Source organism: Colias philodice, chromosome 17 (genome assembly GCF_061535455.1).
Source record: "Colias philodice isolate Cphi_HAF_F1 chromosome 17, ilColPhil1 Martin Lab GWU primary, whole genome shotgun sequence".
NCBI classification, from domain to species: Eukaryota; Metazoa; Arthropoda; class Insecta; order Lepidoptera; family Pieridae; genus Colias; species Colias philodice.
Window position 1 is genome coordinate 3,535,462 of NC_143102.1, and position 18,787 is coordinate 3,554,248.

The window sequence follows — 18,787 nt, forward strand, 5'->3', positions numbered from 1 at the left end:
TTTTTAATACTTAATTCTATCATTGTGATATATTTAATAAATACTTAATTTAATTGATACTGTTTCTATATCCCTAGCTCATATATATTTATTTAAATCGAGATCTTATTTCTTGTAATATAATACAGATCGATCGCACTTGGTCAATGAATTTTATAAGACTAGCTTATAATAATAAAACTTAGTATAGATCCCGTATTACAGCTCGAAATTTCAGATAGTTTATAATACTTACTTACATTTTTTTATACATATTTGAAAAATTGTTTTTGTTTTTAATATAAATTACATATTTTGCTCAATGTAATAGAATACTTTGCTTTGCTGACATTATTTAAGGTAGTCTTAATATCTAGGACCCTTTACATGAGTATATCTATAAAATACTTCTTATTTGTAGTATTTTTGTTGATTTTTGTAGTAGTTTTATTAATTTTGTAGTATTTTGTTGTTGTTGTTGTAAGGAGTTGCCACATCCATTAAATCAAGTTGATCGAAAAAAATCAATGACGTTGTCATTTGTCAATGTCATTATTGACCATTAATCATTTATGTCTACGAAATGCAAGTATCGTGAATCGTCGAGAGTGTTTTATTGATGTGAATATTCTGTTATCGAAATGGAAACGTAGCGACATAGATGCTATGTTATCAATGATGCAATTAAATTTGTGATAATCGCGTTCGATTGCCGTTTGTGCCGTAATTAGAATTATGTCAAACGATACTGATTTGTTTATATCGGTGCCGCGGTCTTCTTTAGCGGAATTCTCTAACAAATACCATAAATTAGTCGAAACTTTTTACTACGTTACGCTTTCTGAAACTACATCAGTGGTTGCTGAGCGAAATAAGGATTTGGTTTACTTCAAAGTTATATTTAATTTAAATCCAGTGGACGAAAAATTCAATCCTCAAGAATTGGTTGAAAGAATTCAGGTAAGAATATAATTAGATTTCGCAATTTAGTCCAGTTTTTATCATTAAGCACCTACATTTTGCATTAAGATTTCCTAAGTAATGAATTCTCTATCAGTTACCTATTGAATATGTACTTTGTTTTTATTTATTTCATAGTTAGATATCTACATAGATAATTATTTATATTGTACTTTGTCCGCGAAATTAATGTATGGATGATGATAAATCCATGTACTTACAATGTAATTAGTAGAAACACCTTTTTCATACATTATAGTACATCCACCACTCACATTATTGATCTATGGATATCTTCTTGACTTTTTTTATCAAAAAGAATAAGCAGGTGACAGACAATTATTAAAGATTACTATTATTAATCAAAATATTTCCTCATACTTAATTTATGTAAAATAAGTATAAATTCAATCCCTTACATGATAGAAGTACTATCAGTCTTGGATTCACTTATTAGTTGTAAAAACCATGAGAGGTGACTGTCAGCAGTTTTTTTTTTTGCTTAATTTGTCGTTGTATCCAAACTACGGTCTTCTTAAGGATTATTAAGATTAAGTCGTAAATTATACAACCTCATTATTTCAATAATGTTGTTTGTTCACAACAAGACAGATTTTTAATAACATTTACAGATAGTAATATAATTTTTTCACTTCAAGATATAATTCTCATTTCATAATGAGATGGAACATCAATTTTAGTCTAACACAGAATTTTCTTGTGTTATTTTAATCTTACAAAAAAACTATTTTCAATACCTTTTTTTCTAATAATATTTGGAGTAATAAAGAATCAAAGATATCTTGAACTTTAGAATTTATTTATATGAATTTAATTATTTAACTATTAAATATGTTTTAATTTTATTTAATTTAAACACCACCTATCTCATTCTATTGCTGAATTATAAAACTAATCCTATCCAAAGGTTGCCTGGCAGAGATTGCTTGTAAGCGATAAGGCCGCCTATCTTATATGTTTTTCTCTTTTCTTTTTCTTATCTTCTGTACCTATGTGTGTGTTAAATAAAGAATTTAGTATTGTATTGTACAAACATTGCAATATTTAATCATTTAGCAACAAGCTAAATTTTATAATAGATAGTTCTAAGTGGTAGAGTATTTGCTACTTTCATATGAATGAACTATGACGGACAAAACAAGAAAAAGCAATTGCTCACAAATCTTTCTGAAAGACGAATAATCATGTTGTCCAAACACATTATATTATTTTTCCTTTCTTATTAACATTTAGCTACTCATATAACAATAAGCAAGCTTCGTAGAATTCCATGTAGAAGTAACTTAACAATACATTGGAAGCACGTTTTCACTAAACTTTTTCTTTTATTATTATTTCCCATGGTGAAATTGTATTGCAATGTATAAAGATATAATGTAAGTTTTTTTTTGTAGTTAGGTTTTCTCTATATTGTAACTTAGTAGACTTATAACAGCTAAGGATATATGATATTAGAATTAATCCTATAGTCGCAAAAAATAATGAGATAAACCTTAGTTAAAAAAAAACAAAAAAATATGCTTAACCTGATGAACTGATTGTATTGAAAGCAATCCTTGGTAAATACATATATGAAGTTTGAATTAAATTGGTCCGTTTAAACTTAAAAGTGGGTCAAAATCGAAGCTAAAGGAGTCGGTTACAGATAAACATACAGGTGAGGCTACTAAAACTATGTTAAAAATGAACACAGTGACAATGGCATCAATGCTCACAATAATAATTATGTAAAGTGAAATTAAGCAGCTTTCGTGTAAAAGTGCGGCCAAAATCCGGGTTTGACACTCGTAAAGTTGGATGCGCGTTTCGGCTTTGTGACAGAGGTCAGGCGCGTTCTGTTTGGGGGCCGCCTGCTGCAGTGGGCGCGAAACCCGGATCTCGGCTGCCCCGCTTCCCCTTCACTCGTGCGTGGAGGTGTGCGTATGCGCAGCGTACGATCGCTCAGCGCTCTTCGCGCTGCCGACGCTAGTCTTGCCGCGATAGAGGCCTCGATCGCACAAACGAGCCATGCCGCGCGACAAACACGCGCACTAAGCACGCAACTATTATGTACGCGATTGACAACTCCCAGGTGAGCCGTGCGTCTAGTATAAAACGATTTTACGTCACGGATTTAGAAACGTTTCACGTATTACGTAGCATTGTAATGATGTTCATTCAATTTAAAAGATCCCGGAAGTAGAGCCGTTGGAACGTCATATTGCGATGCTAATTATTACGGAGTGTTCAAACATTGATAAATTATATGATTTATAAGAAGTGTTCAAGTTTTCGGTACGTCGACTTATGCTGTAGGTAGTGGAAGCACGTGGGATCAATGAAAATCCAATATTCGAACGATTTCTTCGGAATGTGAATGCAGTGTGGTAATCGATGGTTTTGAAAACATAATGATTCTTTAGAATAGTTGCGATTGTTCAAACATTCATTAATGAAGTAAAGTATTTAACAGCTTGAATACTTAAACATCGAAAGTATCTACCGCTATTGATGCTCAGTTCACCATTTAAATTTAAATGCTAATTGTGATTGTGGCATGTGGATTTCATTAGTGACGTATGTTATTTAGATCCATGAAATTATTTGTTTCCTTTTAAATTTAATTGTGGAAATTAAACTAAAATAAAAAATAAGCATAGTTGAATATATCATAGTAATGTCAATCTAAATCCGGGTTCAGAAGGACATACCTACATTTGATTAAATATACCTAATAATCGTTTTCCTTTTACATAAAATTTACTTATATTGGAATCTTGAAGACATTATTAAAAATTATAGACAACTTGCTTGTGAAAATTTTCAGAATGAATCTCTCTAATCGTCGTTGTGTTTTCAGCGTTATTTTTTTTATAGGTATGTACATAAATTATGAATATGTGGTCTGGTCTGGGTTATGACTATTATTGTATTAGAATTGTAATAATTCGATATTTTTTTTAAATTATCAAGTTGTTCTTAAAATTTCCATTAAGTAACTATTTTAAATTTTTAACATGTTATTATTACATGTCAAGATACAAAAGGGATAAAATTGAATTAGGAAAGAAAAATACTTTTTGTGTCAATTTATGGGATATAAGTTTATAAATAATATTCCTTGGAAAAAGTTGAATGACCAAGAAAAATCTCCTCCATTATTTCAAATGAAATACTTAGATTTAGTGAAATGTATAAATTAATATGCTGGCAAGTTATAAAGCATGATAAGTTTATACGCGGGTATCGTATATGCGGGTACCTCTTGCAGTTCCGCCTGCATCCGGTTTTGCGGTTAAGTTTCACACGGTCTTTTGGGTCACAAATATGTGTATCGTCTAAACGCTTTATTGGAGTTATAATTATTAATAATGTTTCGTTTGAATCATTAATAATATATTTACCTTCTTAAAAGAAAGAAAAAACATGTTTCATCTTTTAGAATTATCAAAATGTTTACCATTTAAATATTCAATGTCAATGTCCTAATAATAATATTTGCCTATAAACACAGGAAAAATAATGAATATATAAATTATAAACTACAAAGATCATCATGGACAAAAGAACTAAGATAACACGCCAAATACTGAAACCGAAGAAACAGATCACAAACGTTGAAGTACAGATTAGATAACAGTTGCAAGTCCGAAGACGCTTTGCACAATTGTCACGCGCGTGAAAGTAATTAGGGATTTAATACACAATCTTACGTAGCGAGCCGGTGCAGTGGCATAGTAGCTGAACTCGGATATAAGTGGACTTTCACTCTGGCGAACTATAGTGTAATTTATATTCACCCGTTATCCACTACGTCCGATCACGGATTTGAATCTAATAGCTCCGCTTGGCATAATTTTCGAAAATTTCTTCACGGATATCGCTGCTTTCAACGTGTATTATGATTTATGTTTAAGTTCTGGCATAGATATGGACTGTATTTTATTTACATCTGCATCATTGCCTCTTTCAATGAATGTGGGTGTAGTTAAGTACATGCCTGTAAAATGCAAAGTCATCTTATTTTAATTTCAGTAAAGATTACCAGCATAATCTGAGCCTCAAATTAAAAAAATTAGATACAGGGATATGAGAGGTGCAAATAAAGATGATGTACAGTCATAATAAACATTCAGATTGATGCCGGATACAAAATGTAGGTAGTTAGGTACGAGTTATAACAAATATGTTCGTCCGGCTCTATTATCGCACGATCATTATTTTTGATTGTGTGCCGGTCACGGATTTGAATAATGTTGTATCATCAATATCAAAGTAAATACTTTATAGCCATGGTAACGTTTGTTTCAGTGATTCTTAAAGATGCGGTTTCTATTTCATAAACTCATTACTCGTATCTGATAAGATTCTGTGATTCTTTGGACTGTTCGTAGTGCTTGGACAATGTTTTGGCATCTGCTCCTTTGTCTTTTATTTAGGGCATGTTGAGTTTAGGTTTGATAACATCCAAATTAGTAAACGATAAGTAAAATTTTTCTATAAAAGCTAAATTCTCAACTTGAAACCTATTCTAAAATAAGTTCCCGTAATCTTTTGCAGTTTGAACAATTTGACATTTTGTTCTTGTGCCTTCGTTTATTGACCTCCCATTAAAATTAATAAATGATAAGTAATTACGTTATACTTTTCCTTAACATGTAAATCCTGAACTTGATACTTTGGCTACCATTTTTTCTACAAATGTTAAAGGGTAAGGGGATAAAGAAAGGATTAACGAAAGGAGTTAAAAGGGAAGGGACTAGGAAGGGTAAAGAAAAGGATAATATGTTCCTACAATCTTTTGCGCTGTTTGGGCGCTATTGTAGACTTTATATTATATAGTATATTTAGGGTAACTTAAGTTTGATAATATCCATACATTAGTAAATAATAAGTAATACTTTTCCATAATATCTGCATACTAAACATGTACCTAGTATAATTTATTGTGTGTTGTAAAAGGAAGAATTTAATTAAGCTCTGGTCAAAGATCTGGTCTCAAAAAAAATATTTTCAAGAAAAATCCTGATGTCATAAATAAAGAGAAAATAAGAATTTTAAAGCAAAATGATCTCGTACACTTTCCTCTAAAGAGTAATGAAGAAACATCTTAAAGCTACCTTAATATCCGAATCACTGGTAACGACAATGAAGTTCATGAAAATGGACTTGAATAATGCGATATAAAATTTATCTGCACTCAATAACATATTGGCTAATGTAACGCTAACGATACTAAAATATTGCAATAGTATATTTAACAATAGACCGATCGATGATGGGTTAATATTCGCGATGACACATCAATAGAATAATTAATCAATGTTGTTTCTAATATCCAATACAATACGTCTTAGCATATTATGTCACAACTCATAATGTTTGATTCAACAATACTTCTTGCCGTAAACGTGTTAATTATTAAATGTAGTAAAATATTTGCTTTCGCAATTAGGCATTAGCAACTAGCACAATATATTCGAGGCCTTAGCCATTATCGTAAACAAAAAAAAATCTTTTAAAATTTTGGTCTCCCTTTATATTCATAGTACTATTACATTTATTGGAAACAATTTAGTGACCTTTAATGTATGCTATAAATACCCTCAAAAAAAGGAGCCTTCAAGGTGTCAATACACAAAAATTTAACCAAGAACATTCACCGCAGTGCATACCAATTCTTTAAACGTAATAACATGCAATATATAGAAGTAGGTATGTGATACGATAATGCTATAAATGGAGTATAGTGTCTACTAATTATAAGTACCAGAAAATTAGAGCAGTATAACCTTTATCGACAACGTAAAGCGTGTCGATCCGTGTGTTCCACTATATAATAATTAACGATCGGCACGCGTCGGAGTGCTTTTTGGAGGTGTATCGTTTGCGGCCTCGTGCGAATTATTCATACTGCTAAAATTTTAATTTAATAAAACTTAATTATCGAGGTACCTGCTCTATCAAAATGTGGCTGGTTGTTTTATGTTTACATGTTCGTGTATGTGTAAGTGTGTCGCGTGCGCTGCTCGCATCCTGTTGGCGGTGACGACACATCGCACGACTCAGCGTCGCCCGAATACTCCCATATCATTGGCCACGCTTATCTTCCAAACGACCGATAGAATTTCTCCAGTAGTAAACGGAACTAGCAATTGTATCGATATGAAACCGATGCTCAGATTTACGCGGTTTTGATGCGATACGCATTACAAAAGAGCGATCGCATTATTATGTTTTGCCTGTGAAGTGATCGTGGTTGATGGGGAAAGCCATAACAATAGAACGTAATGACAAGTATAAATCTATTCGCAGAAAGAAACTGGTCTGAAGGACTTTCGTTGAATGCGGTACGCATGTTTTTATTTACAAGGTGAAATAAATTTGCATCTATCATTGCAAAAATGACAATGGGTACAAGTTTATCTAGGCTTGAATTTTATTTACCACTGTACATTATGAAGTTATCAACTAACTTAATTTTATTGATTCCTTTTTTAACATTATCCTAATATTTTTACCAGGAATTCTTACACCGTCTTCTTTCTATGCCATAAAAACATTTATGTTCCTTGTACTAGTGTATCGTGTAAGTATTTCTGTTTTTGTAATTTGTTTTGACATGTTTGCAAACACTAGACGCACGTCCAAACGCGTCAGCTTTTGCATAATAATTGTTTTAACTCCGACAAAACCGATCAGGTATTTCAAGGTTAGTATTATTGTGTTCACATAGCAAGTGTTTAATGATAATATCATTATGTTCAATAAAAAACAGAGCATGTACTCCAATGCTTAATTCGTTGCTAGACTTAACGTTTCAATTTTCGAGGTCTCCTGAAATAGATACACTTTCATATCGGACACTACCTACTAATTAGTCACTAGTCACCAATTTAATACTGTTGATCGTATTCGCAGACAGTAGAGATACAGTTATTTTTGTTTTTCTGTTGTTTTATCAGTAATATTAAAATCTTATTGCACTTTGCTCTTTTTATTGGCATAATATTTGATATTGAACGTTGAGACTAATTTTTAAAAATGTTCCATTTCATTTTTATCTTTAGTATTAAAGATTATATAAGATTCTCGGAAAACAATGTAAACAAACACTACACAAATCACAATGCAGTTTTCTCAGTCTACGTCACTACCTGTTTACTCCGACGATGCCTTGATTCCGCGAACTCGTAAAATTGAAATCGCCAAATTTAAAACTTACTTGATTACTTAATAAGATCTTCAACAATTTATTCATATAAACTTTAATTAAAAACGTTGTTGTGAATGGACGTAGATTTTTCTTACCTACCTTTTTATAGCATAGAATATCTTCCAATTATTGTACCTACGTCACTTTTCTACAAATTATTCTGACTGTTAAATAGTAGGTTTTCTGTTTACTGTTTACTGGTGCAGTTTTCTGTTTACTTTGTAGGCTTATAGCACAACTCCATATTTTATCCGTGCTGAATAAGTGTCATTAAATACTGCTGATAAATGTATTTTTTTCTAATGAGGCTTAGTATTGACTCCATCTAAAATAGCGGAAAACCGTGTCCTACGTCATCACAGCTGATGCAATAATTAACCTTCTAAATAATTATAATCAATCGTCAGACACGACTTGCGTCTGGTAGAAAGATTTTTGCCGCTATAATCGTATGTAGACATATTATGGTATTATCTTTCCTCAGTATTGTTCTATACTGACTGATATGATGGTGGGAAAAACGTAGTTTTCCTCGTAGAAGAATAAAAGTGTCGCCTACAAAAAAGCATTTAATACGATTCACGATGACCTGCATTTAGCTGTCTTGTGGCAAAATTTTAGGACAAACTTGTTAAATATTTACTCCACAAATCCTCCCGAGCACATGGTCGCTCAGTTTGTTATGAGCCACAGAGTCTAAACAGGAAAAAAACGTAAACAAACAATAACTCCACGAACGTAAATGCGTGTAACTAAAGTGGGGAATCCAATGGGTTTTTTTACCTAAGATCGTTAGAGGAAACTATAAATTCGGCTTTGTTTTTATAGGTCTGTAATTGGTAATAGTGATAAGTGTAATTAACTGTGAAAAAACCGGCGAAACCTTCATTATATTAGAATCGAATTTGATAAATTATTCTTCTATGGTTGAATACATTGATTAATTACCATTCATTAAACATTTAACCACTGTTTAGTTTGGTTCTAAATAGACTTTGTTTTTTGAGTCTTCAAAAGGGGACATAACTAACATTACCTTTTGCATCCTGAATGCTTACAACTGACCGATACAATCTGAACATCTTACAATCATTAAATAGCAACACTATTTTCATCGCGATTTGTTTACAACTGGCAACCCTAGCAGCGCGTTGGTGTTTTGTGAGCGCAATATTTTTTTAGAAAGTAGCATCCGGCTGCGCTGTGCTAGCCAGACCGCTTCCGGGTTTTCTGCGCGGATCTGCACAAATTGATTGCCCCAAATTAAAAAAAAAAACTTTTCGGATGATTTAAATAAATGCCATTATAAAATCAAAAGACAAAACAATCGTAATTATCAGAACTCGTAATTTCTAATTATAGCAGATTTAACGACTTCTTTTTTATTCAAAACATATAGGATAATGAATAGAAGTAGGAAATGCTTGAATAAGATTTTACAACCTAATTAAAGCTAGATAGACTAATCTCCATAATCTATAATAAGTAGGATTATTGGAAAATAAACATATTTTCATTAAGAACGGTATACCTGATTCCAGCATTTCGAACCATATTGTCCTTCGAATGACACTGCTTATTACATTGTTCTCTAATGAATAGTTTTCATTGGTCATTGTCTTAAATTCGGCGAAGTAATTAATTGTCTATAATGTCACTAAGTTAATAAATGAATTTTAAGAATTACTTACCACCTGCATTTCATATAAAAAATAAAACTGCCTCTTCATTTTATATCTCGTACTCGTTAGCAGTACCCGGTTAAAAAGATTCCATTACATTATTCCTGACCGCAATCAATCTGCATTCAAATTTGAACATAATCGGTCCAGTAGTTTAGTGATTGAGCAAAAACATACATATCGAGATTCGAGACATAGATTATTATGGGATTATAAATAAGTTATTCAGATGTTTGGTCACATGACTAACAAATACTTGCATTACATAATTGTAAAGTATGTCTCATTTAATATCCGTTTTAATAAATTAAAGAAAAATGAAAAATATAGCATATTTCTACCGTCCAAGGTTTAATTTTCCTCACCGATACCATTCGAAACTCCGTTTTTATTGCAGCGTGGTGGCAACGCTCTTTAAATGAAGCTTATTATAAACCAGGATTTGAATTCTTCTAAGTTTTGTTTGAATGTGTAATACTATTTACTTGGCAAAGGCGAGTTAAATCAGATTTTCGATCTCAGATTCTCGGCTAGGTTAAGTGAACGCTGTCTCAACACGGATGTTGCCGTGACTAAGAAGTAAATTTAGTTTAGTTCTACGATAACGGGTTTTAACTCTACTAATATCGAGATTATTGATTGAAAGAGCTATTTTGTAAAATTTTTGTAAATAATGAATTATAACCGGTACCAGGGAACGCACGTTAAAGGTCATTGATCATCTGTAGATCCGCTTTGGTGCCCCCCTGACCCTGTCTTGCGTCGGCGCCGAGTAGCATTAAATTAAATATGCTTATTGATTATTACTTATACATGCATCGTTAAATTACATATTTATACAGTATTGAAAACTATATATTATTTTCGGTGATATATTGAAATGATAAAAATTGTATTCAAGCGAAGCTACTGATTTATCGTTGTGAATATATTTCAGTTCTCACGTCGCTTTAATTAATGTTATATAATAATTGTACTATATGAATTCACATCCGTGAGTTTGTGGTCAACATAGAGAACGATAATATTGTACGTCACTGCATGTTATCTACTCCGAGGGCATGACGTCAAAAACTTAATTGTGGTTTATGTCAAAGCTCGTTTATTTACATTGCCCGATGTCGACTATTTACTTGGTAATATGTAGGAATGGAAAAGTAAACTAATTATATCCGTTTCATTTGAGTATTGATACTATTCAACATAATTCGTAATTGGATCCGTATTTCCCAAAAGATCACGAGATCTTTTGGGAACACTGATTCCAGTTATGAGCATTTGACCAAGTTCATTGATTAACGTTTATAACTGAGACCGTAATAGATACGTTATATTTTTGATAATTATGTTTCGATTATTATTCGTTTGACATAGACAACACCACATAGACCATAGGTGCTAAAGTATCTAAATAATTATAAGGCATAAAAAAACTCGTTAAATCTATAATGTATGGTATTGTTGCAGAAATATGTGGAGTCATCACTGGGATGGGCCGGCGAGCGCGGCGAGGACTCGAGCTACGACTCGGAGTGCGAGGACGACGGCGGGCACCGGACCGCGTCGCGGACTCCCTCCGACACGCTCGCGGCGGAGTTCGCTGAATACGTCACACTTGCGCCGGCGCCGCCGCAGCCTAACCAGGTAATTGTAGAACTAGTCTTCCGCCCTATAAAACTTCCAAATTATAGTACATATACTAAAACCTTCACTAAAGAAAGCATCAGGCTAAAACATCACAGTATTACAATATTATTTCCTACAGTAAGGAATCGCCTTTGATGTCGCGCGATGCCGCCGCCAGCGTAGGTACTTACGCTGCCACACGAAAATACGCTAGGGTTGCAACAAATGGGAAATAAAACAATTTTGATTATTAATATTATGATGAAATCATTTATTCATATGTACATTCAAAATAATTGCGATTATTAAATCTGATGTAATTATTTGTTCATAAATATATAATTACAGATATTGCACTGCTAAATATTATTTACGTGGACACTTTATTTTTGGATGTTCTTAATTGTATATTATAACCATTTAACTAAGTAATGCATTCGCATTGGGATGTACAATCTGATTAGAAAATAATGAGGACAACATTTACATAGCTTTGATTTTAATTCAACAGATACAATTAATACAATCTTTCTGAAATATTGTTTCCTTCTGGGATTTCAATGTAGATTTACATCCGTAAACGGAACAGTTTTTGCGCGTCATAATAGAATATGTAAGTACCTATGTATAATAAAATTATTACACAAAAAATACGACTGCGTCGTCCTTTCGCGATAGTTAATGCAAACTCAGCGTGATTGCATTAAGCGGCCCGCGTCGCCCGACCCCCCGCCAGTTCCCCTCCGTTTCTCTGCACAAGTACATTCGTCGCCATACTGTAGGATGGTAATACTGTGAAAACATGGTGAAAACATTACGAAATCAGTGCATTAAGTAACCTTTGAGTTTATCGCGAGCAGACAAACACAGGTTTCTTTTTTAAAATGTAGTGATTTAGACTCGAATCGCGTCTTTCACTTCGTAGCAAGGCTGTATTGAGTCGTGGATGTGGCCCTAATTATTTTATTGGGTGACAAGATTTGAGATTCCAGAATAATGAGGAAAAATATAGTTCCCAGGCAGGCTATTTTTTATTTTCTGTTCTCAGTCATCTCAATTATGATTACAACACAATACCTTATTTATCTAGTTCTATCATTCATATCCAATATTGATAGTCCAAGCTAGTTTGTTGTTGCTTCTTCGACCCTGGTACCATCACAATATTCATCAGAGAACTATCAAAGCCTAGTTTAGGTTTGAATTTACGATACCAATAAATCGTACAGGAGTAAGTAATTGAGAAACTTAGCGCAGTAGTAACTTTTGAAGCGCGTTGCTGTGATGTAATTTAATTTTATTTACCGTGTCACCGTTACGTCAGCTAACACGGTCAGACAACGTTATATAACGTTTTCGTTATTTATCTAGGTTATATGACAACTTAGAAAAACCCTTTAGTTACTGTGGAATGTTTCAGTTAATTGATTTGTTATCAGCAATGTTTCTATCGAAAAATATTATGGATTCCCACAGTTCTTCCGCGTAAATTTCTTGGGTTCTTTGCAGAATTGCCTTGGTTAATTAAATCTGTATATTAATAGTTAGATTTTATTATTTCTTTCCACTGGATTATAAGAAAGAATTAAACAATGACGATATAACGTCTCCCAAATAAGTTAAAAAGTGACCTTTCAAAACCAATTGGCAAAAATTCCACCAAAAACTATTGCAGGGTTTTGTCCATATTTTTAAGAGAATTAACGTAAAACACACTTGCAGGCAAAAATCGAGTTCGCCGTGAAACTCGGTTACTCAGAGAGCCTAGCGCGCACAGCGCTGAAGCGCTTAGGGCCGGACCCTCCTCGCAACGAGCTGCTGGCCGAGCTGATAAAGCTTGCGGCGAAGCGGCCACAGCGGGCGCCTTCGCCCCCGCAGCCCCTAGACCCGGAGCCAGCGCAGGACCGGGCGCCGCTGAGGCACATCGTTATAGATGGCAGTAATGTCGCTATGAGGTGAGGATTTATGCGGGTTATATGCGGGTAGATGTTTATGGGTTCGAGAATTGAGTATGTGTGTAACTGTGTGTAAAAAATGTACGATTTTAAAAGAAATGTCAATATACTATTAGGAGTAGGTAGGAAAATGGTTAGTCAAGAGGTATAGGTAACATATGAATTATTTTTTCGGTAGAGATGTAGGTCATACTAAATTCCAGCATTCTAAGGTTTAGTAGATAGCTATTTTTAATAATATATCTTTTAGTTCCTGTAAATTATAGTATTAATAATGTAATAGGATTTATTTTATCTTTTAATCAGATTTAATGTTCGATGAAAATTTCATAATATCCAGGATAAATTATCTCTACCAATACTAATATCATGTAATAACTAATAACCTTATTATAAATAATATCCTCGTCGAAAGGACCATTGTATCTTGTTAAAGCATAAAAGTTATTATTTCACTATTATTATTAGACAATGACGAATGACGATGTGAATAAAAGAATGGTCGTGAATACGCATGATCCACGGACCACAGTATCAAGAAATATTTTTTGTAGATAGAGACATTTTATTACACTAATCTACACAATACAAACTAAGTAACTAGGTTCAGTAAGGATGAAGATATTTTGTGTTTATAATTATTGAGATAAGTAGTATGAAGAAATCAAGTTTTACCTAATGCTTTGTACTGTCATATCGTTTCATGGAAATCTATAATAATGTAGTTTTAATTAAATATACTTTTATGGAACTGGTTTCACTGTGCAATAGATGTGAAATAGCTGTTTACAATTAAGACGGAGCGGGTTGTTACTTGATAATTTTATAAAATCATTGATTTGTTTTGATTTGAGTACACGCCTTAATGGTGTGTACATTGTAATTATTGCACGCATTAGCAGACTATAATCTTACGGCAATAAATTTTTTGCATATCATTTTTCGTTACAACTTGATAATTTAGTCAAAATAAACATCAAATTTTATTGCTGTGTTATAATTCAAAGTTCTTTTTATCTAAGTCTATTATGATATATCAATGCGGAAGAGTTCACAGAAGATATCAGCTTTACACATATAATTAAAAATTAATATTAAATTTTTGTTTACAGTCATGGTAACAAGGAGGTGTTCTCGTGCCGAGGTATCGAGATTTGCGTGGACTGGTTCCGCGCGAGAGGCCACAAGGAAATCACGGTGTTTGTACCAAAATGGCGGAAAGAAGCTTCGAGACCCGACAACCCCGTGTCCGACCGCGACTCACTAGAACGGCTGGAGCGAGATCGCGTGCTTGTATACACGCCCAGTAGACTCCTCGGAGGAAAACGTCTCATTTGCTACGACGACAGATACATATTAAGACTCGCCGCAGAAACAGACGGAATAGTCGTTTCCAACGACAACTACAGAGACCTAGCAGCAGAGAGCCCCGAATTCAGAAAAGTCATCGAGGAAAGATTACTCATGTACTCCTTTGTCAACGACAGGTTCATGCCTCCAGACGACCCTCTCGGTAGATCTGGACCGACGTTAGACGCTTTCCTCCGCGCCCCTCCCTCACGCGCAGACCCTCCACCCCCTTGTCCATACGGAAGAAAATGTACATACGGCAATAAGTGCAAGTTCCACCACCCAGAAAGAGCCGGCAGACCGCACAAGTCGGTTGCGGAAAAATTGTCGGAACGCGCGGCGAGGAAAGCGCATTTGCACACGCTAAGTTTGCCACCTGGTGGCAGACCGACGGATAATAAGAAACCGTTAGCAAGAGCACATTCCGCTACTCCACGGTTGGCTGATCCAACGCTTGCAACACATTTCGATAGAGCCCAAATTCAACCGGGACCTTCGCATCCTCCCCCTGACGCCAATCCGCACAGGAAACTAGCTCGACAGCTGACATTGAACCCGGCGTGTGATCCGAGATTACACGCATCCGCCGCTAGAGTATCTTCTGCTCCAGTCGGCGCTATGGGCGCCATGCCCCTACACATGGCAGGAGTTTCTATATCTCCGTGCGCTTCGGAAGGCGCTCTACAACTCTGGGAAGCCAGGAGACGGATGCACTACCACTTGGCTAACATCTTCCCTGAACCGCAAGTCGCGGAAGTGATGGCCGCGTACCCAGAAGAAACGGACGCCCAAAAGATGTGCGCTATCATCCTGGCCCGGTACAGGCCGAGCGAAGCGACCCTGCCTCATCCCATACACTGAGGAGACAAATTCAAATAATGGTCGAAAATTATTCTCAATTTCAAACAGAAATCGAGCTTTAATTCGCCGATCTACTATGGATTTGAATATGGAATTGATTCTAGCTTTGCATACCTCATTTAAATTAATTGGCTAAATGAGTCGTAGTGGACCTGTGGAGTTCAGGATGACAGATTGCTGATGTCGTCTTGCTGTGGTAGAAACAACGAAATCTCTTGACGCTTGATGTCACTATTATTTTATTTGGATTGACTTGCTGTGCCAACGGTGGAATGGTAATTTTATCATTCCAAGGCATTTAGTTGACTTTTATTTTATGATATGTGCTTCTAAGAAGCATATGGTGTTATTTAATTATGATCTAAGTAGGACACCATTTAAATGTACAAATTCATGTTTATTTTATATTTTTGTCAACATTAATATCATCTAATAAAAGTAATCGCAATAAATAACCATTTTAGAAATTCTAGTGCCTCTAATAACATTGCCCTTTTTATACCCTCTTTAATAGGCTTTTAATAACATAGTTTTATATTGCAATAACATTAGATAAAGTTGTGTGATGGTATAAATCATTATTGGTACTATGTACCAAATTGAATTGTTTATCTTATAGTTAATTTATAAGTTTTATAGGTTATATAAAATATTATGTACCTAATAAATTTATTTACATTAATAAAAATCATGATTTTGTATGAAAGCATAGCTTATCTAAATATGCACCTTTGGCTTTGGCCAATTTATTATTGTATAAGCAAAATAAGACATTTAACTATAGGGAAATATATTATATATATTATTATGGTCACTGTATAACATATTTTATTGTTGAAGGCCAGATAAAAGTAAAATAGTCATTTTATGTAGAAATAATTTTATAACACTGTTTGATTTGTATTAAATTGAACTTATAAAAACCTTAATGCAATGCATACAATCGTAAGATATATGTTATCTACAAATGTGAAGTGCTCCATACATTTTTGTAGTTATTTTTTTATTCTTTTATGGAGTATTGCACTTAGTATAATAGCGGGAATTGAATTTCACCAACTATATAATATTATGCACTATATGTTGATGAAATTTGATTATTTAAGTACTCGAAATAGAATTACATCGTACATGCTTTTTGCAAGATTTTGAGTACTATTGAAACATTTCCTTGAGAAATGGTAAATATGTTGTCTTTTTTGACATAGTTATAGCAATATAAATAAAAAGCAAAATTGTCAAAAAAATGGTTTTATTTAATTACTCTTTCAACTTAACTCTGTTTGGATTATTAGATATTCTTTTAAGTATCATGTTCATATAGGATTTTCTGTCGCTTTTCTTACTTCCAGAAAATTCTATAAAGTTCTGTCCACTAAATTTATTACTTGCACTTCCTGGCTTGGTACTTTCTGATGGTGAAAATACTCTGGTCTTCTTATCTTTTCTTTGTAAATATGGATAAGTTTTAGATGGTAAAATTTGTGTGCTAGTGTCTATTTCCATAGATTCCTCTTTTTCATTACATTTTGCATCACTTACTTCTCTAATTGGTTGTTTCTTCTTATAAATATCTTCTATAACACTCTGTATGTCCAATAGACAATTTTTCTTGATGCCAAGGCAACTCGTAGCAATACCAAAATTAGTAGCACTTGTTTTTCTGAGATCTTTCAAACAAATATATGGTATGGAATGAGTTAGACAATCTTCAATAAGTGATTCAACTAAAAGTTTTGGATTTACTTCTGATTCTATTAAGATTGCTGAACAAACTCCACTTTGTATTGAACTTTGACAGTCTGATATACCAAAAAGTAGTCCTTCCACTTTCCTAAAAAATAGTTCATATTAATTAACAAGAAGTTAATAGAAACACATATTTTTATGAATCGGAAAAAGATTAAAACATTTTAAACTATATAGCAAATAAGTAGTAGTAAATATTGGTCCAACACTCACTTTTTATTATGAACTATTACAAGAGTGTGAAAATAAAAGAAGTTTCATGTACTCATAAATCATATTTGAATACTCACTCGATTGGTGGAGGTTTTGGCCTCTTTTCTTTGGGTATAGACTTAATTTCATTCCAGTGAGGTTTCTTAAATGTTGGTATGTTTACACAATGCTTCTGAAGGACTGCTTCCAGACTTTCTTTTTCGTGATCTGATGCCAGAGGCCTGAAATGTTTTTAAGTATAATTCACCTGTTTATTAATTAATAATTACTTTTGAACACAAGAAAAATTTATTTCTTAGTGGTCCAGTATTAGTTTTTTAAGTACATAATTATATATAAGTAATTTATAAAATATAATATTACCATATAACTGGATCGGGGCGGCAAACAACATTTTTAATAGTTTTCTTTAATTTAGTCTTGCTCATTGGCTTTATATTCTTAACCTTCGCAGCTGGCATTGATTCCATCTTGACGATTTTGTATTTATTATTTTAATTGGACTTGAAATAATGTAAAGCTCCCTTTTTAGTACCTACACACGATAGGTTAAGTTTATTATTTTGTTCATGCTTGAGTTCCTTCATTTAAATGATACATTTGCAAATTGAAGTAGCACATATATGATATAGAACTAAATGCTTATTGTAAATAATACATTCCACAGAGCAAGTAATATAGGTCAATACATTCTAGTTATTTAAAATTAATTAATTGCAATCATGAAACTTTTTAGTGGATATTGAAATGAATGAACCCCAAATCACACCCAAATACCTAGTCAAATGTCAAAACACAAAAGTCAAAACTCAAAACTCAAAATAGACTATTATGTCAAACTTGAAGTTAACGTATCAGGGTTCTCAGTTTTAATAATTTTCCCGTTGTGTCGGCAAAAAAATATAACATGATGCATTAAAAAGATCTTCAAATACATAAATTAAACAAATAAATTAAATCGTTCGCTTGCGACGTGAAAGAAAGACGAACACTTAAACACACACTTTCATATTTAAATATAAGTAAGGATTGAAAGTGTATATAAAATAAAATGTACTTAGTCATCACTAATCATCTGGCGCCTGGCGGTCCGCCCCGACTTCGAGCGTGGTACATAATATATGATATGTATGTATACATCCTTGTATTTTACGTTTTTGTCTCCATAAGATCTTTCCTTGTAATAATAAAAACTT

The 18,787-nt window shown here is 33.4% G+C and overlaps 2 protein-coding genes across 4 annotated transcripts; one reads left to right on the forward strand and one right to left on the reverse strand.

The window, feature by feature from the left end:
- Positions 1–541: 541 nt before the first annotated feature.
- On the forward strand, positions 542–16,876 carry LOC149480960 (putative ribonuclease ZC3H12C). Of its 3 annotated transcripts, none has more exons than XM_089705922.1 (4): positions 542–939; positions 11,305–11,481; positions 13,186–13,418; positions 14,531–16,876. In XM_089705922.1, the coding sequence occupies exons 1-4, from the start codon at positions 715–717 to the stop codon at positions 15,627–15,629; spliced, it is 1,734 nt and encodes a 577-aa protein (XP_089562048.1). In that variant the 5' UTR covers positions 542–714; the 3' UTR covers positions 15,630–16,876. The 3 variants fall into 3 exon arrangements, with proteins under 3 accessions (XP_089562048.1, XP_089562050.1, XP_089562049.1); XM_089705924.1 differs by lacking the exon at positions 542–939 and adding an exon at positions 2,842–3,031; XM_089705923.1 differs by lacking the exon at positions 542–939 and adding an exon at positions 6,828–7,289.
- LOC149480961 (uncharacterized) lies at positions 16,871–18,247 on the reverse strand. The gene is made up of 3 exons (XM_089705925.1): positions 17,955–18,247; positions 17,669–17,812; positions 16,871–17,463 (listed from the first exon to the last, which is right to left on the reverse strand). The coding sequence occupies exons 1-3, from the start codon at positions 18,059–18,061 to the stop codon at positions 16,890–16,892; spliced, it is 825 nt and encodes a 274-aa protein (XP_089562051.1). The 5' UTR covers positions 18,062–18,247; the 3' UTR covers positions 16,871–16,889.
- Positions 18,248–18,787: the final 540 nt, after the last annotated feature.